Below are 24,527 nucleotides of genomic sequence, written 5' to 3' on the forward strand. Positions count from 1 at the left end.
AGCAAAGTTGCGAGCAGCACGGGAACAGTGGATGATCGCTGGCGAATACAGCTTCACGAGTGGCAGGCAGCCCATTACGCTACGATTTGCGAATGGATTATGGCCTCCTGGACGAACGTGTCTGCTTGCACGGTTATTCGAGCTTTTGCCCAAGCCGGCATAATTTCTAAGGAATCTCTTGGCAATGACGGGGACTCTGAGAACGAAGAGAGGGGACCCGGCGTTTTGGAAGACTCATTTAGGCAATTGTTTAATTCAGACACAGAAAATGAGGACTTTGATGGTTTTGTGGGTGATGACGCGAGTACATTGTAAAATAGCTAAATAAAGTAAAACCGAGCTCAGTTTTGCTTCCATTGCCTTTTTAAAAACGTGTTTTCGCGTGTGGGTGTAGCGTGCATTTGGTGCATGTAGCACCAAATGAGTGTGTTCGCCGTCATCCTGGGTGTAATGACAAAAGAACTGTTACGGCTTTCAGCCTGGGCACACACTATGTAGTAGGGTGTGTTGTTTCTTTTCATATGCAGGTACATGGAGCTGTGGTTCCACCCCTGTGGAGAAGCCCTGCCCAGGCCAACACAACTGTGACCACTTCCCCATCATCCCTACTCCAATCAAGATTCACTTCCTGTCCTTATTTAAACCCTTTTGTTTGTCAGTTCACTCTTGATTCTTGACTTAGACTCCCTTGACTGCCTGTGGTTGTAAATGCTGAGGCAGTGGAGTCCTTACTTTCTTTAGAAAGCACATTGTTTAGTGTAAGTAAAGTTTGATTGCACCAGCTTCACCTGATATTTTAAAGTACGTTACTCCTTGTTATAGAGTATTTATGTTAACAAAGTTAATGATTTTGGGTTGCATACCAAATATGTATCAAAAATTGAGATGCTAAAAGGGTACTGGCAAATTGGTCTTACGTCTAGAGCAGTGGTTTTCAAAGTGGGCGGTACCGCCCCCCTGGGGGCGGTGTGAACTTTCAGGGGGGCGCTGACGAATAAACAGGCGAATGGGGGGCGTTGAAATAGTGAAGGGGGCGATGGAGCAATTACAGTAAAATGTGACGTTGGTGTTTGTAGAAAGACCGGAAAAATTGATTGTCTGTAATAAAAAGTCGACAAAAAACAAGCTTTATTGAAACAAGAAACGTTGTCTGCTCGAGCGCTCACGAGCAGCGCGCATATACCGTATATCACTAATTGTCGCGAGTTTATCGTCGATGCAGGCGACTGGGGAAACCACCACCATCCAGTCAGCCGCAGAGGAGCACACAATAGCGCGCCGGCAACGCTTAACCACAGACGTATGCGCACAGCGACCGGCTTAATGCATCAGCTATCAATTTTTATGATTCGAGATGAACTGCGCATTGGTCTATTAAAAGAAACGAAATTAGCGAATAATATCTGAGGCGCCTGTCTTCTATTTATTTAAGCTTCGTTCGTTGGAAAGGGGTAAAGAGGGGGGCGTTGGCATTTTGGCCCGGCGGTGAAGGGGGCGGTGGCCAAAAAAGTTTGAAAATCACTGGTCTAGAGCATCCGAAATCAGTGCTTTTGTGACCCCAGATGCATTCATGCAATATTTAGATATAATACATTATATATTTAATATAGAGTGTTACTACTTGTTATATTGAATATTTATGTTGATCAAGTTAACGATTGTGTTGCATACCAAATATGTATCAAAAATTGAGATGCTAAAAGGGTACTGGCAAGTTGGTCTTACATCTAGAGCAGGGGTGGCCAACCCGCGGCTCGGGAGCCGCATGCGGCTCTTTGGCCAGTTGCATGCGGCTCTTACGTCCATATCAAAGTTTGTATTTGTGTTTTATTTTTATTTGCGTGTGCGCTTCGCTTGAGTTCAATACGGTCTTTTCGTCAAATGCGCATCTGCCTGGGATGAAAATACGTACCTCAAAGTTTCCCAGATTTGAGTAAACAATTTGTGTCAAGCTCGCTCTCAAAATGGAAGGGAAATAATGCACGGTAAAACGAAAAATATGGAGATGAACACAGGACGTTTTTAACAGAGTGGGAGAGTTTATATTTTTTTGTTGAACGTAATGGCAAGCCATTCTGCCTTATATGCCAGGCGTCATTAGCGCATTTCCATGCTTCAAATCTTCAGCGCCACTTAAGCTCACTCCATGCTGACATCGCCCAGAAATTTCCAAAAGTGACTGAACTTCACAAGCACAAGTTGGCCACTTTGAAAAGTCAGGCAGAAAAGCAGACACATATTTTGCATCATGTCAACTGGCTTGGAACATTGTACGGGCCAAAAAGCCATACAATGAAGGGGAGTTCATTAAAAAATGCCTCAGTGACGTTGTTGAAATCTTGTCTTCTGAAAACGACAAACTAAAACGAATGGTATCAGACGTCCAACTGTCCCGCCACACTGTTGAACACAGAATATAAGACATTAACACGTCTATTGAATTACAGTTGCACTCTGACCTACAAGCATGTGAGTATTTTAGTGTCGCATTGGATGAGAGTTGTGACATACAAGACTAGCCTCAGTTAGCAATATTTGCACGGTCTGTGTCAAACGATTGTTTGATCAAAGAAGAACTCCTTGATATTGTGCCATTAAAAGAAAGAACACGTGGCATAGACGTGAAAGAAACAATGATGGCTGCATTTGCGAAAGCAAATCTGCCAATAGCAAAACTAACTGCAATAGCCACGGATGGAGCGCCAGTCATGATCGGATCTGTTAACGGGCTGGTGGGGCTGTGCCAAGCTGACCAAACAGTTCCCGGGTTTTGGAATTTCCACTGCATCATCCACAGGGAGCGCCTCGTGTCTAAATCATTGAATTTAGACAACGTCGTGAAGCCTGTGATGGAAATTGTCAACTACATCCGCACACATGCGCTTAACCACCGGCAATTCAAGAATCTCATCGCTGCACTGGACCAAGGGCTTCCAGGTGACTTGCCGCTGCACTGCACTGTGAGGTGGCTATCAAAAGGCAACTCTCTCGCTTCTTTGAGCTTTTGGATGCCGTGAAACTGTTCATGGAAGAGAAGGACAAGGACTATCCCGAGCTCTCGGACCTCGAGTGGATTATGGATCTGGACTTTTTGGTCGACATGCTGTGTCACTTGGACAGAACTGAACCTGACCTTGCAGGGTAAGTTAAAAATGCTGCCTGACCTGGTTCAAAGTGTGTTTGCGTTTGTCAACAAACTGAAACTGTTCAAGGCGCATATTCAAAAGGGAGATTTAACGCATTTCCCCACTCTGCTAAAAGCCACTAGCGCCGCCTTGAATAAGCAAAGAGCCAGATATGCAACACTGGTTGAAAACCTGCACGAAAGCTTTGTAGCCCGGTTCCGTGATCTACAACTGAAAAGGCCACAGATTACGTTTCTCGTCGACCCATTTAATGCTGAGACGGACTGTCTGAAAGCCCCGCTGGTCACAGATGAGGGTGCGGCTGAGTTGGAGATGATCGATCTTTGTGAGGAGGATCAACTGAAACCTGCCTTAAGAGAAGGGACCATTGAGTTCTGGAAGTGTGCCAATGGAAAAATACCCCAATGTTAAACGGGCTGCGCTTAAGATACTGTCAATGTTTGGGTCAACATACGTCTGCGAGTCTGTATTTTCTACCCTGAAACACGTGAAATCAAAGCATCGATCTGTTCTGACTGACACCCATGTGAAAGAATTGCTTCGAGTGGCAACAACGGAATACAAGCCAGATTTGAAGAGGATTGTTCAAGGCAAGGAATGCCAGAAGTCCCACTAAGTAACATGCACAGTAAAAGAAAAACGCTGTTGTAAATTATTATATTTTTGTTTGTGGACTTGGTTGAACTGAGAGTTTGTCTGTGTGAGACAGTGCACACAATGTTCATTGTTGATAATGACTGGCCTGTGCTGTTAGTACTGTAGGAGTCAATTTATGTCATTACTATGCTGGTGTGTGACATTTACAATAAATCTGGCTGAGCAAAGGTATGTGTGTGATGTGGCTCTTTGCAATAACACAGTAAAAAATGTGGCTCTTGTTCTCTGACTGGTTGGCCACCCCTCATCTAGAGCATCCGAAATCAGTGCTTTTGTGACCTCAGATGCATTCATGCAATATTTGGTAATGGCTGTTGGCATTGCCTAACGCTCCAGCTACTTCCCAGAGGTTAGTCTCTCTGGTATTTGCAGGTGTTCCAAACTATAGTGTGACAGGGTAAAGTGAGTTAAGTTATAAATGAGTGCATGTGTGATGTAAAAATGGTTTTGGGATTGGGGGTTTATCATTCTTCGATTATTGATGCCTCCAGCCAAATAGCAAGGGTATGGAGGGGTATTCGAGTTTATGTGTCTGGACTCATGTAGCTGACGCGCGGGAAACATGTAGCTGACACATGGTGGGCATGTAGCTGACACGCTGGAAACATGTAGCTGACACGTGGTAGTCATGTAGCTGACGCGGGCGTAGCTGACGCAGGGGGGTTTTCAGGCATATCACTAAAAGTTGGCTTGAAGATAATAACTGACCTGTCGGATTATTTGCCCATGTTTTAAAGGTATGTTGTTTTGTTGTGGAGACTGATTGAGTGTCGGGTTTGTTAGAGACAATAGTTAGCATGTGAGAGAAGCCATGGGTCACAGACGACATTCTAGACCTGTGCGACACACGTAAAGCATTGAAAAGGTCTATCAACACAAAAAACGGTGCAACGGAATACGAAGCGGTCAACAGAACGATCAGACTCCACATGATTAAGGCGAAAGAAGATTGGATCAACCAACAGTGTTTGGAAGTCGAATCTAGCCTTATAGGTAACAATAGCAAGAAGGCTTTCCAAATCGTGAAGGATCTGACGGAAACAGACCAGAGTAAATTCGATCAAGGACAAAAATAGACATTGCCTCACCGAAAGCCAAGATATTCTGAAGCACTGGACTGAATACTGTTCGGACCTATATAACCATGAGGTTAATGGGGACCCAACCACTCTCACGTGTCAGGATCCACCAGTTGACGATGATTACCCAATTCTCAAGGACGAAGTTAGATCTGCCATCAAATCACTGAAATCCGGAAAGGCAGCGGGTATCGACAACATACCAGCAGGGCTTCTGAAACACGGAGATCAAGCAGTTATTGACATCCTCACCATCATATGCAACCGGATATGGCAGACCGGTAAATGGCCGTCGACCTGGACACAGTCACTGATCGTATCAATCTCGAAGAAAGGCAATCTGCAACTGTGTCAGAACTACAGAACTATCAGTTTGATCAATCATGCTAGCAAAGTAATGCTCAAGGTCATCCTGAATAGACTGCAACCCCAAGCTGAAGCAATTATTGCCGAAGAACAAGCTGGCTTCCGTAAAGGAAGATCCACTGCCGAACAAATCTTCAATCTTCGAGTGCTGTGTGAAAAGTATGATCAACATCAGAGAGATATATACCATGTGTTTATCGACTTCAAGAAAGCGTTCGACAGGGTATGGCATGATGCACTGTGGGCGACAATGAAGAGATACAACATGGGCTCAAAGGTCACCAAGATCATACAGGAACTGTACGCCAAAGCTACCAGCGCAGTACTTGTGCAAGGTTTAATAGGCGACAGGTTCCACACCCAGGTTGGCGTACGACAGGGATGTCCGTTATCCCCCACACTGTTCAACATACTTCTTGAGCAAATCATGACGGATGCACTTGACGACCATGTTGGTTCAGTAAGCATTGGTGGCCGAGTGGTCACCAACCTCAGATTTGCAGATGATATCGATTTGATCGCAGGTTCTGAACTCGAACTAGTCGATCTTGTGGCTCCCCTTGACAAAGCAGCAGCAAGATATGGCATGGAGATCAGCGCCGAGAAAACGAAAATCATGACGAACAGTGTTAGGCCTATGATGTGCAAGATTGCAGTAAATGGCTCCCAGTTAGAAACTGTGAAGCAGTTCAAATACCTTGGATCGCCCATCAGTAACAAAGGCTCCAAGGCTGAAGTCTTGGTTCGTGCAGCTCAAACTTTAGTAGCACTGGCCAAACTGAAACCGATATGGAGAGACAAATCCATCAACCTCCGCAGCAAACTCAAGCTGCTGCGTGCCCTCATCCTGTCAATTTTCCTCTACGCAAGTGAGACGTGGACGTTGACTGCTGAGCTTCAAAGGAGAATACAAACACTGGAAATGAAATGCTACAGGACAGTTGTCGGTATCACCTACAGAGACCGGGTATCAAACGATGAAATTTGGGGTCGAATTACTGCTCATGTAGACAAGTATGAAGACCTCCTGTCAATCGTAAAGAAGAAGAAGCTCAGGTGGTACGGCCATGTCGTCAGGGGTAATGGACTTTCCAAAGTCATTCTCCAAGGAAATGTCAGTGGCAAACGCAGACGAGGTGGCCAGAGGAAATTGTGGACGGACAATATCAAGGAGTGGACGGGATGTGGCCTCAACGCAACGCAAGTAGTCGCCCGCGACCGAGAGAAATGGAGACAAATGGTTCAAGAATCTTCATCACGGTGCCCCTACGACCCTGGTGGGTTACGGGACCCTGACTGACTGACTGATTGACCAGTGTTAACCTGATTACTGAATTCTGAGCCAGGAAAACCTACACTACAACCAGGAACAATACAGTGAGGAGAGGTGTTGCTGTTAAGAGGAACTTGAAGTTGGCAGAGTACTCGTCATCTGAGGCCAGTAGAGATCATCAGAGAGACAGTAAAAACGTGCCAGTTCAGAGTTCACATTTGCACCATAAATCAAACTCCTACACCGTTGAGGAAATGGAAATGGAACGGGAGCAGTTATACCTAGAGGTAGAAGAAATGTTGGAAAAGCTGACAGTTAATACCTGTTAGAAATATGTGATTTTCTTAACATAGGGAGTGCGACACGCCCATCACCATTTGCATTGTGGGGTCACATCATGGCGCACCTAAAAAGGAACGAACTCAAAGACGAAGAGGATAAAGGTGTCCGAGTTGTTAAAATTGAAAGAGAAAATATATGAGGTGAGGCATGAAGACAAAAGGGCTGAAAATGGGAAGCCAGGATCTTTGCCCCAGCTACCCACCGCGGCGGACATTCAAAGGGACGTGTCTCTCCAGCACCCGCCAAGCTCATACTGGCGGAAAGATTTCAAGATTGCGGGTCAAATAGGTGAACCAGACCAGAAGGACAAGCTGATGTTCTCCAGTCTGGTTCACCAAATTGAAAAGGGAATGAGTAGGGGTTATCAGGACGTGGGAATTGTTGACACTGTGATCAGAGCTATCTCCCCTGGTCTACAACTAAGAAACTATTTGGAAGAAAAATCTAATCTTACCCCACCCACACTCAAGTACATCCTCCGTGCTCATTTTCAGGAGAGGAGTGCTACCAACCTTTACAAGCAGCTAACTTCGGAAGCACAGCAGATCAGGGAGACCCCGCAAAGTTTTTTTATGCGAGTATTGGGTCTTAGACAGAAAGTATTGTTTGCATCACGTGAGGCAGAATCGGGACTTCTGTACGACCCAAGCCTAGTACAGCGTATGTGTTTACACACAATACTCACTGGGCTTCAGAGCGACAATATACGGATAGATATGCAGCCTCTCTTATTGGACTGTAAAACGTCCGATGAACTATTATTGGACAGGTTAAATATAGCATGCGCTAATGAAGAAGAAAGGGAAAATAAAAAGAAGTTTAGTACCCCACAGGCAGCGAGACAAGTGAACCAGGTACAGTCGGAAGAGCTGCGACCTACTAATCGGCCTGCTGAAGAAAAATCTAAAATTTCTCCGGAAGTAAAAGCGGAGCTTGCCAAACTGAACACCAGTGTCGCGTCTCTTGAAGGTCTCGGTACCGAGATCGCTCAGCTTAAAGAGATGTTACAACAAACTAGGTTCCAGCATCAGCCCTACCCCCCACCCTATGTCAGGAGACCAGTGATGGACCCTCAGTCACCTACGGTTCGACAAAATTATTACAGCCAGCCCCCAGCACCTCACTGGAACACAGGCCGCCCTGCCTATGTCCCGAGGAGGTGTTTTGTCTGCCAGCAGGAAGGGCAAGATGTCCATTGCACACATTGTTATCGGTGTGGGAGTGGAGAACATTTCCAAGCTGGCTGTAAAAACCGAGCTGTCAGGCCACAAAGAGAAGCCCCTTTAAACGACTAATGGTTGCCCCTGCGGGACGAGGGTCAACCATGAAAAGAAAAAGATTCCAACGATTTCTACATAGTGACCGGGGGCAACTTCCTCGCAGAGATCAAGGTACGCCCTACCGATCACCCCCAGCAATAATAGGTGATCAACATAAAATTACCTCTCTAGTTGGAAGGCAATGTCTAGTTCAGTGTTACATAAATGGTCACCAACTACAAGCATTATGGGACACAGGTTCACAAGTTTCAATCATTGACGAAAGGTGGAAAGATGAATATTTACCTGGCGTGCGACTGAGAAATGTGTCAGAAATATTAGAAACATCTGCAGATCTGACATTGATTGCAGCGAACGGGATTGAGATGCCTTTTATTGGGTGGGTGGAGACAACATTTCATTTAGTCTCAGGGGTAAACAGAGAAAAACCATTGATTATTCCAATGCTGGTAACCAGCGGGCATCATCTGTCCCATCCCATTATTGGTTTTAATGTCATTGAACACATTCTGGCACAGACTGAAGTACATCAACAGCACCTTACTGTGAGTAGTGCTTTCCCAAGTCTCAGAAGAAACGAGGTAAAGACTTTTATACAGGCCGTCAGTGCGGAACAGAGAGACCTATATGTAGTGAGAGCTAAGAAGAACAGGGTTTTGGTACCAAAACACACCATTATCCAAATTGAGTGTCGTGTAGCTGTCACACCTTTTAAAGAAGGCAAGAGTGTTCTGTTCCAACCAGATGTGAATTCCCAGTGGCCAGATGGTCTCGAGTTCAACGACACCTTGGTCAGAATAAGAAAAGGGTTTTTCCCTGTCATCAAAATTGATGTCTCGAATCCAACAGGCCATGACATTGTCTTACTCGGGCGCACTGTAGTGGCACAGTACAAAAGATGGATCCTTCGTTTATGCGTAGACTACCGAGATTTAAATAGGAAGACACATCCCGATCGACAGCCGATCCCCAGAGTCCAAGACATCATGGACAGCTTGGGCGGAAACTCTTGGTTTTCCCTCCTAGACCAGGGGAAGGCATATCACTAGGGATTTATGTCTGAGGAATGCCGAGCAATGACTGCTTTTGTTACCTTTTGTTTTGCCACTTAGTAAAGTCCTCAGCTAGTTAGCAGGGCAAACAAAGGAATCTCAATAGCATAGCTTAGCTTCATTGCTACGACCGTCATACACACATACACATCACAATGTTGTTAATATATTTATATGTATATATTTGGGTGTTATTGTATATTATGTTTTTGTGTGAATTGATTTGATATCACTAAAAGTTGGCTTGAAGATAACAACAACTGACCTGTGTGATTATTTCCCGTTGTGTTTTAAAGGCCAATACATTGCCAGAATTCAGGGGTACAACAATAGCTTATTTCGACGATGTGGTGGTTTACTCATCCACCTGGCCTGAACATATGGCTTCGCTGCGAACCGTCTTCTAAGGCTTGGCGGATGCCGGGCGGGCCTTGCGGCTAAGCTGCGACAACAACCATTCCGAGCCCCATTGTAGTATCTTTTTGACAAACGCCCGCTCCATTACCCACAAAATGGATGAGTTGGAACTTCAAATTGATACCAACAGCTTTGTTAAGTACTGCAACATTATTCCTATCACGGAAACATGGCTAAACCAGCATATCCCTGACGCTGCGCTATCGCCAGCCGTACTATTTTTCGGAACGATCGTTCCAAAGAACTAACAGGAAAAAGCAAAGGCGGTGGACTTTGCATGTTCATACATAACGAATGGTGTTGTGACAGCAAGATCATTGACACTCACTGTTCTCCGGATTTGGAGCTATTGGCAATACAATGCAGGCCATACTATCTACCGAGGGAGCTAACGGTCGTCATTGTAACGGCTATCTATATACGTCCAAATGCGAACGTCAACACGGCTCTCGACCTCCTGCTAACGGCTGTAAACAAACAGCAGCTTGACCACTCTGATGGAGTCTTTATTGTCGCTGGTGACTTCAACAAAGCATGTTTAAAGACTGTTCTACCCAAGTTTATCCAATATGTCAAATGCAATACGAGAGAAGACAAAATTCTCGACCATGTCTCCTCCAACATCAAACATGCCTATTAAGCAGCCCCTCTGCCACATCTAGCTGGATCAGACCATCTCTGCATATCTCTCACCCCTGCGTACACCCCACTTCGGACGCAAACAAGGCCAAAAATAAAGATAATAAAAACTTGGCCCGAGGACGCTTTTTCACAGCTGCAGGACTGTTTTGCCCGCACCAACCAGGAACTTTTCCAACACAACGACCTCCTGGACTATACGGAAACTGTACTCTCCTACATCAGAAACTGCATTCACAACCTTACTACAGACAAACGGATGCAGGTTTTTCCTAACTAAAAACCCTGGATGACCAGGGAGACACAAGCACTCATTAAATGCCGTAACCCCGCCTTCAGATCGGGGGACAAAAGAAAGTATAGAGCTGCCAGAGCAGAGCTGAAAAGAGGCATAAAGAAGGCCAAGGCAGCATATACTAAGAAAATCGAGAAGCACTTCAAAGAAAATAACCCAAATAAGATGTGGCAGAGAATACAACATATTACTAACTACAATAACAATTCTATGTCTGTAAACGCGGAGGAACTGAACCATTTCTTTGCCTGCCTTGAGACTGACAAATAAGACCCAGTGTTAAAACTCCCACTACCACCCTGCAACAATACACTGGAGTTCCGGGAACAGGAAGAGAGACTGGAAATTCAGTCTGTGAACACCAGGAATGCTGCTGGACCAGACGGAATACCTGGCAAGGTTCTCAAAGCCTGTGCTGAACAGCTGGCTGGAGTCTTCACTGACATTTACAATCGTTCCTTGCAACAATCCATCGTTCCAGCCTGCCTGAAATCTGCCACCATCATTCCTGTCCCCAAAAAGCCAACCATCGACAGCTTGAACGATTACGGGCCTGTTGCTCTCACGCCTGTGATCATGAAGTGCTTTGAAAAGTTGGTGGCCCGTCACATCAGAAATACAATCCCCTCCTCAGTTGACCCTCAACAGTCTGCTTATAGAGAAAACAGGTCCACTGAGGATGCTATCGCCGTGGCTCAACACACAGCACTGAGCCACCTGGAGAACCAGGGGAATTATGTGAGGATGCTTTTCATTGACTATAGCTCAGCCTTTAACACCATAAAGCCGGACATTCTGAAGGACAAACTCTGGTCTTGCCTTTTATTTTGAAAGAAAATGTGCAGATTAATTCTGGTGTAACATCCAGCGCTGATCTGTGCATTTTTTTCGGAATGGCGGGTAGGACCTTGCAGATGTTTTTTTGCTCAGCCATTTGCAGGTGAGGTTTTGCCTGAATTGGGAGAATTCCACCCAAGTCAGAATTCCACCATTGAACAGATAGGCTCAGATGCCTTAATGTTTTTCTCTGCTGGATGGTCAACGTGAACCAGTCAGACATTTTTCAAAATAAAAGAATTCCACCAGGGGGTGGAGAAGATTCGATTTTTTACGATGCTAGACCAACAACGGGAACAAATCTACAAACTCCTTGGACTATCCTCTTCAATCTGCTGCTGGATAAAGAACTTCTTGACTAACCGACCACAAACTGTTAGACTGGGTCCACACCTGTCTACCTCCATTACACAGAGCACTGGCTCCCCACAAGGCTGAGTACAGAGTCCTCTTCTATACTCCCTGTACACATATGACTGCACACCAGCCCACCAGTCAAACTCCATCATCAAATTTGCCGATGACACCACTGTGATCGGACTCATCTCAGGCGGGGATGAGTCGGCTTACAGAGATGAGGTCGACAAACTGTCTCTTTGGTGCTCAGTGAACAATCTTACACTAAATACCACGAAGACTAAAGAAATAATCCTGGACTTTCGCAAGCACAGCACAGACCTGGCCCCACTCCTCATAAACGGAGTATGTATGACAGGGTCCAGTCCTTCAAATTCCTGGGAGTCCATGTCACGGATATGCTCTCCTGGTCTACAAACACCAAAGTGGTAGTGAAGAAGGCCTAGAAACGACTCCACTTTCTCAGGGTACTGAGGAGGAACAAACTGAACACCAAGCTTCTGGCAACCTTTTACAGAGCCACTGTGGAGAGCATCCTGGCATACTGCATTACAGTGTGGTATGCTGGAAGCACGGCAGCAGACAAAAAAAGCCATGCAGAGGGTGATTAACACTGCCCGGAAGATCGTCGGCTCCTCTCTGCCATCACTGGAAGATATTGCCAACCCCCGGTACATCAGCAGAGCCAGGATCATTGTTGGGGACCCATACAATCCTGGACACGGCCTGTTCCAGTTGCTTCCATCCGGCAGATACTACAGGTCCTACAAAGCACGGACGAACAGGCTCAAGGACAGCTTTTTCCCCAACAGCCATCAGGACTCTGAACCTGCAGTAACACGAGACGAGACAACAACACAAATCCCTTCTATGGAATAAATTCGCAGTGAGGTAACAGGAAGGTCGTTTGGCGTGGAGAAGACAGTGAGAGGTAAGTGATCCGTTTTATTCTTGTTGGCATCAGTGAGGCAACTTGCAGTCGCCGGATTGATGGCGCTCCAGAGGCGGAGTGCTAACAAGTCTGAATGTCATTTAATGGGTCTTGCCTGGGAAGGCGAACTTGTGGAGAAGCACTATCCAATTTCCTCATACGCAGCTGGGTATGATGACTATTAGGCTTTTTGTCAAGTCAATGATGACGACAATGCCTATGTCTGATTTAAGCAATTGTTTGATGCGGACACAGAAAATGAGGAGTTTGATGGTTTTGTGGGTGATGTGAGAACATTGTAAAATGGCTAAATAAAGTAAAACCGAACTCAGTTTTGCTTCCATTGCCTTTTTAAAAATGTGTTTTTAGCATGTGTGTAGCGTGCGTTTGGTGCATGTAGCACCAAATTAGTGTTTTCACCGTCATCCTGGGTGTATTAACAAAAGAACTGTAACGGCTGTCAGCCTGGGCACACACTATGTAGTAGGGTGTGTTGTTTCTTTTCATCTGCAGGTAAATGGAGCTGTGGCTCCATTCCTGTGGCAAAGCCCTGCCCAGGCCGACACAGCTGTGACTAATTCCCCATCATCCCTCCTCCAATCAAGATTCACTTCCTGTCCTTATTTAAACCCTTTTATTTGTCACTTCACTCTTGATTTTTACTTTGACTCCCTTGACTGCCTGTGATTGTAAATGCTGAGGCAGTGGAGTCCTTACTTTCTTTAGAAAGCACATTGTTTAGTGTAAGTAGTTTGATTGCCCCAGCTTCACCTGATATTTTAAAGTACGTTACTCCTTGTTATAGAGTATTTATGTTAACAAAGTTAATGATTTTGGGTTGCATACCAAATATGTATCAAAAATTGAGATGCTAAAAGGGTACTGGCAAATTGGTCTTACGTCTAGACTCCGAAATCAGTGCTTTTGTGACCCCAGATGCATTCATGCAATATTTGGTAATGGCTTTTGGCATGCATAACGCTCCAGCTACTTTTCAGAGGTTAGTCAGTCTGGTATTTGCAGGTGTTCCAAACTATAGCTTATTTAGACGATGTGGTGGGTTACTCATCCACCTGGCCTGAATTTATGGCTTCGCTGCGAACTGTCTTCCAACACTTGGCTGATGCCTCTCTCTCTCTGAACTTGGCAAAATGTGAATTTGGAAAAGCCAAGGTGACGTATTGGGGAGGTGGTTGGCGGTAGCGAGGCACCCCACCGCCTGAGATGCAAAAGTGGCTGCTGTCCAGGCTTTTCCACCTCCTACCAACAGACGAGAGCTACAGAGGTTTTTCGGCATGCCTGATTTACCACATGGGTTTCTGCCACAAAACCATCAAAGTCCTCATTTTCTGTGTCCAAATTAAACAATTGCCTGACTGACCTGATAAGTCCCTACGTGCCATTCGAATGGTCGACTGAGTGCCAGTCTGCATTCGAGAACTGGAAGGTTCTCCTTTGCAGTGCCCCAGTCCTTAGGGTTCCTGATTTTTCTTTACCGTTCTCTATTGAAGTCGATAGGAGTGGTCTAGGTGCGGGCGCGGTATTGACCCAGCAGAACCCAGATTGTTTAGTCCATCCCGTTGCGTGCTTCTCTAAGAAGTTTAATGCCAGTCAAAAGCGGTATTCTACAATTGAACAGGAGACGCTTGCTCTGCTATTAGCGCTCCAATTCTTTGATGTTTAAGTAGGATCTACTTCAAATCCAGTCATGGTGTACACTGACCACAATCTGTTAGTCTTTCTGCATAAAAAGTTTAACCACAATCAGCGGCTGATGTGCTGGGCGCTTGTCCTTCAAAATTATAATTTGAGTAGTCATCACAAAAAAGGCTCAGGAAATGTTATGGCTGATGCCCTGTCTATTTCTGTGGATGTACATTTGAACACCGATCTGGGAGGGTGGTTTTTTACCGTTTTAATTTGAGGGTGCCACTTTAGTATCTTTTGCTTCCCCTATGTTATCCCAAAGTCCAGGTTTTGGTGGACTTTGTTGTCAATAAATTATCACCCAAGGGTACTTGCAGTGTGTCTGACTCATCATTGACTGAATATTTCTGCTGTGGTAGTTGCGACTCCCTGGTATATCTTACCATCAGGGGGAGTCACAACAATAACTGTATATCCCAGCAGTCATTGCGCACCGGAAATAGCGTCTGGGGCTGCTTCCGTAGTCAACGCTATTGCGGTTCGATATTCATCCATATACAAACATACATGTGCCATGCCTGGCTGCATTTAAAAAAAGCTGTGCGTCCTTTGTGTGTAAAATACCGAAATAGCTCTTGTTATAGACACTGCGGCTAAGTCGGAGAAACGTGAAAATACCGTATATTCAATTTTCTGATTTTCCCCCTTTTAAATCAATAATTGTAATTTTTGATCATTTTTTTCTGTGGTTATAGTTAAAAAATCATTTTGTAAAATCTAAAAATATATTTTAAAAAAAGCTAAAATAAACATTGTTTTAGATCTATAAAAACGGAATATTCAGGGATTTTAATCTAGTTCTTTCAATCCATTTATAAAATAATCTAAATATATCTAAAATGATCCAGCCCACGTGAAATCAAACTGACGTTGGCAGCCTGAGAACTAACCCAAGTGTTACACCCTTGACCTAATTGATCTCTTTCAACCATTTTCAGGCTTAATGCCCCAATTTTGTTTAAAATATTTTTATATAACACTGATGTGGTATGAGGTAAGTTAGGTTTGAAGGAGAGAGTTGGTTGTTATAAATTTCCAACGTAAAAAAAGCTTCATAGCTCCTTAATGGGGTTTGTTTTTTTGAGGGTGGCAGATGGTTTAGTGGGTCACTCGCTTGACATCAGTGCAGGCAAGCGCGGGATCTATTCCCGCTCGGTGGGAGTACAATTGTGTGTGAACGCTTGTCCCCCCCAAAACACTAACCATGATACATGGAACGGATGAAGGGAGGTGGGGTGGATGAGCATTTGCCCCACAGGTTTGAGCTCAAAGGTTCGATCCCGGGCAGAAATATTCCTGTGGGAGTTTGCATGTGCTCCCCCAGGCTTGCGTTGGTTTAGTCCCAATACTCCGGTTTTCTCCCACATCCCATAAACTTGCATGGTAGACTGGTTGAACACTCAGAATTCCCTCCAAGTATGTACGAGTGTGAGCACAAATGGTTGTCTGTCTCCTTGTGCACTGCGATTGGCTGGTCACCGATTTACTCGCCAGGTGCCCATTGTTGGATGACACCCCCATGGAACTTCTGAAGATAAGTGGTACGGAAAATACATGGATGTGTTTTTGTTGTTGCCGGGTGAAGGTACAACAGAATTCAGTTTCTGGCATGATGTTTGGACTTTGGACACCAATTAGTATCAGGATATAGTAGGCAGTGAACCGTCTTAAACCTGAGAAATGGGAAAAATTTCTTGTAAATCCTGTACGCTAACGGAGTGGGAATAAAAATCCTTGTATCATTCATCGTTTATATTACCTTGTTGGATCTTCAGCTAGTGAAAAGCCTCCAACAATGCTGACTACATTCCGTCTATTTTCATAGCCACCATAGCTAAGTGTAACCTATTGGAGGAAAAACAAACTAATCTCAACTCAGAAATGAAGAGTAAATCTTTCAAATATTGCAATTACTGTAGAGCAGTCATGGCTTCAATCAAGTTGGCAAAGTAGGATAACCACCATTAATACTATTACAAAACATGTTTTCGCGCCTACAAAAGTACAACTATCAAAGTGTATATTTTTTTACATATTACAGCTAGAAGATTAACTGCAATTTGACGGCGCCATGAAACGAAGCGACACGATGAAGTGACACGATGAAGCGACACGATGAAGCGACACGAAGCTACACGATTACGTGAATTTAAAATGGCGCCCATGCGTGCACCGTGACGACAAGCGAATGCCGATACAGTAATTTATTTAAAAAAAAAAAGATAAACAGAGAACGCTAAACAAAATTAATTTTGACGTCTATGAATGAAATTCATGAAAAAAAAAAACGTATCTTGCATAAAACGCAAGACAATCCCGTCACTGCTCGCTCAGGGCACGGTCATCTTAGTGGGCCGCTTGCATTTTTTTCGCCAGACGCGAGTAGCCTTGATTTTGAATTCATCAAAATTCTACCTTGATTTCGTCAAGCTCGAGTTACGAAAATCCCGTCATACGATCTCAGTCTTGGAACAGATTACGATCGTATGTCGAAGTACCACTGTATTAATATTTTTAGTAATAATAAAATGATTCATGGGTTTTTAAGTAATTATAGCATGTAATTTCCTTTTTGATTGATTGCTTGGTTTATTTATTTGATAAAGGACAGCTATAGATATAGATATGTATAGGTATATATACATATAGAAATATGTAGGTTCTTGTCACTTCTGGCTACAAATAAAAAGACACTGACCTGCTCCAAAACATTGTCACTGGGCAGCTTCTGGAGATTTTCAAGGTGAGAGTGGAAGAGGTATGTGTGTATCAATGTGACTTCCAGCAGAGCTTCAATAATATAGCCAACTGTACAATCATCTGGGAGCCGTATCTTCTCTGCAGTGCTGATGAAATTCCCCAAACTGAAACCATGACAAAACATTAGTAATCAAGTTTACACACTGATAAAAGGTATAACCAACCTGGCCCATGGACTCATTTTCAGTGCCAAACCTCGGCTGATACAAAAACCGGCGCCACCAGTTGCAAACCAAAACTTGACTGATGCCTGAAATGCAAAAAATATTACATTTATAATCGACTAATATTAGCCACATACTGTAGAGAAATGATTGTGTACTTCATGTGATTTTATTATGGGCCTAAGAATGTTATGGTGCAGGCGAAAAAAAATGCAGTAATCAAAGTTTTTACAAGTCTTGCTGACAACGAATGCACATTTCGTGCACATTTTTGGAAATGGATGAAAAATCGCAAACATGGCAATCGTCATTGTATCGCTATTTCACAAAACGTAACATTATAGGATGCGCATTTACGTGCACAAGTCTATTCACTCAGCTGCCAAATGTTTGCCTCCTCCACCCTCAACTATGCACATGTCCATTCACCTCAATGTAATGTCTTTGTCTTAAATTTGTTGAGCTAATAGATCAATTTCATGTAATCTTTTGTCTTTTTTTGTGTCTCACATATTTCATACAAAATTGGTATACTTTTATCATTTTGAAAAAATTATCTTCTTAAGAAAAGTCCAAGTAAGAAAATTTCTAGAACATTTCCTATGTACCACTGTACCTATGTTGGTTTTTACCATGTGCCCGATTTAAATGACACACCATGCAACAAACATCTTATCTCTCAACATATCTTGGACCTGATATATTTTAGTATTAAATTGCAAATGAGGTGACATTATTTACCAATCCATTGCTTTTCACCCTCTCGGCAGCTTCTATTGGGTGGTCAAGACTGGGCCGACCAAGGTAAACATCCTGGCTGTGGTGGTAAGAAGATAGCAGCTGCAACAGGCTCGGTAGGATAACATAGTTATCATCATCCACATGGCAGAACCACCTAGGATTACATAAAATATTACTTAACAGATTGCTGTTAGGGTATCGTTTTTAGAATTTTCTCCACTCACTTCTTCTGGGATTCAATGAATTTATCATACTCAACAGACATCTTGCAACAGAGAGCCTGTCGAGTATGAGCTGCAGAGCAATTGGTGTTAACAATATTTGCACCTAGAAAACAAAATAAACATTTAGTACTTGTTTTTTAAAACTATTTAAGTTTAATATTTTAAGGTATTTTTTCCAACACTGTTTTGGATTTTGGATTATTTCATTTAGTACATTTACCTGTTCTCCTTTGCAGCTCTATATCATCTCCGTCTGAAAATAAGTAAGTCTGTAATACACAAAGACTCAGTCAAAGAGATGAAAGAAATACGGCAGGGGAAAAAAACTAAATTTTGGTAAATCCTAAAAATGTAGGTGTACATTACACTAAAAAGTTAACTTCAACAAACTCGCTTCAAAGAGCCCAACATCACTCGTATTGTCATTCATTCATGTTTCTGATACTGCTTATTCTCAAGGGTTGCAGGGGTATTGAAGTCCATCTTAGCTAACTGTGGTCAGTAGGCAGAGGACACCCTGAATTGGTTGCCAGTCTTTCGCATGGCACAAGAAAACAAGCAACTATGCATGCTCACCTAGGGACAATTTAGTGTTCAATCACTCTACCATTTAACTGGAGCACCTGAAGAAAACCCACACAAGCATGGGGCAAAAAATACTAACTCCACATGGGGCTGTGGGAACCCACTGGGGATTATACCTTTGATTTTAGAACTGTAAGGTCGACATGCTAACCACTCCACATTGTGCCGCCAAGTAAGTGATATTTTGCTTGTTCTCTTTGTGTCTGTGTGGATATTCTCACGGTGCTCCGGCTTCCTCAAACATCCGAAAACCATAATCCAAATTGTCCGGAGCTATGAGTGTGCGCGAATGGTTGTTCATCTCCTTGTGCCCTACAATTCAGTGCAATCCGTGTCAGAGTGTCCCCCACTTACTGCTCACAGTTGGTTGGGATAGGTTCCAACATCCTTGCAACCCCTGTGAGAATAAGCGGCTAAGAAAATGAATGAATGTAAATTTTAAAAAAAAATGTTTCTGATATTATATAATTATTTATTATATTTGTATTTATTTTTGATAATTTAATACATTTTCTGATAGACTGTTTTTCCATTGTTTTGTGTTCTTTAAATGTCCTGAAAATGGTGTTGAGCAATTTAGTTTATCATTTGATCAGGACTGAGATGTCAAAGTTTTGGACACTAATTTATGATTGTTTTTGAGCGCTTAAAAACTTTAAAAGTGTGCACTATGGAAATAGGGCCACAATGGGTGAAGATAGATTTTAACCAATCTGGTGTCTTGTCTAGAATAATCAGTTGATTGCATTCAAGTCCTGCTGGTTTCAGAAGAATACTCATTGGTTAAATCTTTGGTCCCCAAACTATTCCAGAAAGGGCCACAGTGGGTGCAGGTTTTTGTTCCAACCTGTAAGAGGAAACCTTTCCACCAATCTGGTATCCTAGAAGTGCAATTAGTGAATTGCAGTTAGATGATTCCTTTTTCAGCAGAAATCTCAATGGTTAAACTGTTCGTGTTGGATCGGTTGGAACAAAAACCTGCACGCACAGCGGCCCTCGAGGACCGGTTTGGAGACCTTTAGGTTAAACTGTCTGTGCTGGACTTTTTGTAATAAAAACCTACATCCACTTTTATCCCTTGTGGTTTGGACAACCCTGTACAGTGAAACCTTGAGATATGAGTTTAATGCATTCCAGGACTGTGCTCGTATGTTGGGGCACTCACATGTCAAGGTATTTCTGTACAACATTCTAGCACCATTTTTTCATACTCACTAAAATCAATTGTGGAAGGTATTCAGTCTAGTTGACAAAAGGCAGACCACAACATAGATGGGGTCACCTGTTAATCATATCTTATTAGTGAAATGCATTGACTGGGATTTAAGTGAGCACCTAATGCAACTACCCGAATCAAAGCATTACCATAGCCGACACAAATGTAGTATCTCCAAAATTTTAAGATATGTTCTGAAATTAACAGTGTTGGTTTTCTTCAATAATAATTCTTCTCCCACAAAATGAATATTGTTTGTTTCTTTCTTCTGATTTAAACAAAAAATTATATGCTAGCAAAGTTAAAATTATCTCACCTGTTCTTTAGCCTGTGATATCCATGTCTGGATTAGCAGCTCTAGTCGGGATTTGTGGTACTTCCTAGTTGTTTTAACAGCGATAAAAATATCCCTCAGTTCCAAAAGATCCCTTGCCCCAAGTCCAGCAAGTGTTTGTTCTTGCACCTCAGAATTGGAATCTGGATCAATGTACTTTTCAGAGTAAGTACCCCTGTAGTCATCACTCTCAAAAAGTTGGATATCTAGAGTGTCATTAGTGCTTCCTGATCTTAGATTTAACTCTTCGGCCCTATGCATGTCCTCAGCTAAATCAGACATAGTGGGATGCTCAGATAACTGCTGAAAATTGGAGACTGACGTCCTGACTTGCGGTCGGGGCAGTGGGAGGTCCACGTGCCGGGCCGTTGGTTGGAGGGCTGGGATGAGCAACAAGAGGAGTCCGCAGAACACAAGGGAAAACAGGAAACCGACCTTACTGACGACCACCGAAGCTATGTGCATTCTGGCGGCTTGAGGAAGAGGGTGCATCAGCCTCCAGGGCTGAAGCCACTTTCAACGTTGCCTCGTCCCATTCTCACTCCATCCCACTGAAATCTGTAGGGGTTGATGCTAGACCTGGGTGATGAGAAAAATTGTTATCACGACAAAAAAAATAAAAAATATTCGATATAAAAAATTATCACGATAAATATCACATTGTTTATTTCAAATTTGAAACTTCAAACTTCTGTGAAAATGTAAATAAATTACTCTCTTCTTTGTAAAAATATGAAAGTAAACATGCTACCTTACTTTATAAGAAAAGAAAATAGAAAATGATGATTTAAAAAAATATTTTGTTATGTTGTGCAATTAAGATAAGACAACACCCTCATTACACTCTGAAAAGTAAAGACTAAACGTGCAAAAATGTGGACAGTGTCTTTATTTTTATACATTTATTCACTTGGATATTTTAGTGGGTCGGTTAGGTGTTGTCCTGCATCTCAATTGATTATTTTGGCTGTTATTGTCCTTTTGCATTAGTGTTAGTCTCTATTGCCAACATGCTAAAAACCCGTTTCCCTCCATCATCCTTCTCCCGATCGTTGGTCTGGAATTAGCGTTCAATTTGCAACAGCGCCTCTGTTCTATGGTGGCAGGGAATTGTAATTGCAATTTAAAATTATCAATTTTTTTGATCAATATTATTGCTGACCAAAATGATTTCACAATAATTATCGTTATTTAATCAAGCAGCTCTACTTTCACATCATTTTACTTTCAAATTTGAAACTTCAAAGCTGTAAATAAATTACTTTCCTCCTTATTCAAATATGAAAGTAACCATGTTACCTTACTTTATAAGAAGAGAATATATAAAATATGATGATTTTTAAAAAGCATTTTCGTTGTTCTGTTGTGCAATAAAGATAAGACAACTCCCGCCCCAAACAAAAAGTTGATGTGCAATATGAAATAATCAACTTAACTGACAATTTCCATTGACAAGCAGACTATTTTCAGCTTCACGAAAAGAAACACTGTAAATTTACCTCACATATGGACATTTAAAAAAATACAACATTGGATAAACTTAATCCATTTTAACCCAAGTTAACCAGTTTTAGATTTTGTAACATTGTGATAACATTTGCTTGAAATGGAGAAACTGTGATTTTAAGTTAGAAAATAATTACAGGTTGTCTTCAAATGAGGAAAGTGGGTTAAGGAACGTTTCAATATGGCTGATGTTTGGGCACATGTATTAAAGAGGCATTTAAAAATAACAAAGAAAGAAAACGACAGGGAGACTTCACTATGTGAAGTATTTAACAGCCTTAAAACACCCACCGTGAAGATTTCTGCGACTAAAGAAAAGCCACAATGACTGGCGTGTACTTTGAAAAAAAACTACCAAAAACTTACCTTGAAATCTCGGAGGATTCATCCAAAATCTACAGTGAGGCGACAAATAAGCCAGATAAAACTGCGATCAGGAGTTGAACTTTAAATTAAGTAGCTAAATTAGCTAGCTAAAGTTAAAAATAATCCCAAAGCGCAACGAACGCTTCTTTGTTCGTCACAATTGCTCAAAAATGTTAAACTCTTGAGCAGTAATCTTGGTCACCAGTGCAGATTAAGTTTTAGCCTGCAGTTTAAAAACGATATAATATATTGTCAAAAGAAAGTTGCTTTCAGTGCCCTTCCATGCAGTACCATAACGTAGTTTCAGTTTTCCGGGGGTGAGTGTTTAATTTCCGGTATTACCTTTCAAAATTGAGGTAAAATATAAAACTTTTTTTTTTTAAATGACAAATATAATAGAAAATAAACTATACTAAAATACTACAGCATATATACCAGGCGTGGGCAAACCAGCCCAACCAATCAGGAACAGACATGTTAACCAATAAGATTTCTGAAGAAAACAAGAAGCACCTGACTGCAATCCACTGATTATATATGACAGAAAAAAAGAAAAAGAAAAATATATATATAAAGGCTCCAAGTAACACAATTGAAGATTTTTTTTCAAAGTAATTAATTAGTTACATGCCATTAACGGTGATAAACGGCCTTTTCAAACTGGTTTGATAACTAATCCCATGGCTGTAGTCTAGATTAATGAACATTACATGACTTTATCTGTCGATGGTGTAGAAGGTTAGCCCTATGAAATCTTAATCAAGCAAAAGAGAAAAATAAACTGAATAACAATGGGAAATATTTCAGATTAAAATGAATTCAGGTTTTGTAGACTTTGGACAAAACAAGCCAGAAAATGACCCAAATCTTTATTGCTCACTCACAATAACCTTACGGAGTACCAATAATTTTGTCACATTCGGACATTCGCATTGAAACACACCATCAAACTTTGATGCCATAAAATGACAGCAACACAATAGAATCTGAAAATCTGTATACGTTAAACGCATGATAGACAACATAAATATTGATTGCAGAAAGTAACCCTCCAGATTAAGGGAGATATTTTGGAGAAACACATTTGTTTTCTTTACACATTCTTAGATTAATTTCACATCATGGATAAACATCTATGAACAAATTCTCCTACATCACTTACACAGACATGCAGGACACACATATGACTCAATTTTACCAACAATAACTTAGTTTTGTCATCTCTTCATAATATTACTTTGTGGTTTTTACATATTGTCTCAATATAACAATACCTTTTGAATGGATATAATAATTAAAATACTAATATTGTTTTACAACATCATTGCAATCATCACCCGGCATACCTGAAATAGTGTCCTAAAAAACGTTTCTTTGAGAGATTTCATATTTTTTAATACATTTCATTTGATTATAGTTTTTTTCTTCTTCTGGTGACTCAATTAAATCATTACCCTTAACTATGATGCCCCAAGATCACTCCTTAACATTTTAACTATATTACTGTAAAGTACCATATTTATTTGAGTATAACGCGCAAAATTATGAACACAAAAACTGTAGCAATGTTTGGGTGCACGTTATACATGAGCTCTTTGCTTTTATGACCAAATCCCAGTGAAAAACTGCCATTCACCGCCCCAAAAAAACATGTTCACAACTCCCAATAACGATAGTTCTTACGTGCAAAAAAAACTGCAGAAGATCCTCCATCCGGACTACTATGATGTTTTTGCTTGGTGGTGCTTTTGTGCACGTGTTAAACGTTTCTTTAAGCATTTTTGAAGGGGCACCCCCATACCTGTCAACCTCGAACCATTTGTGATCTTACCAAATTTTGTTTTCGCCCTTACATATATGTATAAATACATGGAAAATCTTACCACTTTACTTTTTTGTAAAAAATCACGAACAACAAGTGAAAATGAAAGTAAACATAAACAAGGGAACAGGAAACGGAAATCACATGGTGAAAGTGTTACAAAACGAAATGTTTATCATGATCTTTTTTTTTTAGCCAATCAGAGGCGCCGGTACATATATCACTTGGCAGACATGCGTTTCCGGGAAGAAACAATGGCGGATGGTGAAAAATGGCTAGAAAGTGCCTTAATTTATTTTTTTTTCTCAAAATCACCGTTTAGCGTACCATTTTCATGTGTACAGCGTACCAATATAAAAATGGGCTTTCAGTTGTACCAATTACGGCGAGAACGTACCAGTTGACAGGTATGCACCCCTACTTCGCGGAAA

At 42.0% G+C, this 24,527-nt stretch overlaps 2 protein-coding genes across 3 annotated transcripts in view; both read right to left on the reverse strand.

The window, feature by feature from the left end:
* Positions 1–4,604: 4,604 nt before the first annotated feature.
* On the reverse strand, positions 4,605–22,704 carry rfng (RFNG O-fucosylpeptide 3-beta-N-acetylglucosaminyltransferase). The gene is made up of 9 exons (XM_077738193.1): positions 22,275–22,704; positions 20,385–20,981; positions 18,488–18,536; positions 18,268–18,370; positions 18,044–18,197; positions 17,303–17,388; positions 17,077–17,242; positions 16,138–16,223; positions 4,605–16,051 (listed from the first exon to the last, which is right to left on the reverse strand). Exons 2-9 carry the CDS (start codon positions 20,892–20,894, stop codon positions 15,976–15,978), a joined length of 1,230 nt encoding a protein of 409 aa, XP_077594319.1. The 5' UTR covers positions 20,895–20,981; positions 22,275–22,704; the 3' UTR covers positions 4,605–15,975.
* Positions 22,705–24,513: 1,809 nt separating this feature from the next.
* atp6v0a1b (ATPase H+ transporting V0 subunit a1b) overlaps positions 24,514–24,527 on the reverse strand; it is a 29,976-nt gene continuing 29,962 nt past the window's right edge. For both annotated transcript variants that reach the window (XM_077738192.1, XM_077738191.1), the window contains exon 22: positions 24,514–24,527. This exon is cut by the window's right edge and continues 622 nt beyond it. The gene's annotated coding sequence lies outside the window, so the exon portion shown is untranslated.

The sequence above is a fragment of the Stigmatopora nigra genome, chromosome 18 (assembly GCF_051989575.1).
Source record: "Stigmatopora nigra isolate UIUO_SnigA chromosome 18, RoL_Snig_1.1, whole genome shotgun sequence".
Lineage (NCBI taxonomy): Eukaryota > Metazoa > Chordata > Actinopteri > Syngnathiformes > Syngnathidae > Stigmatopora > Stigmatopora nigra.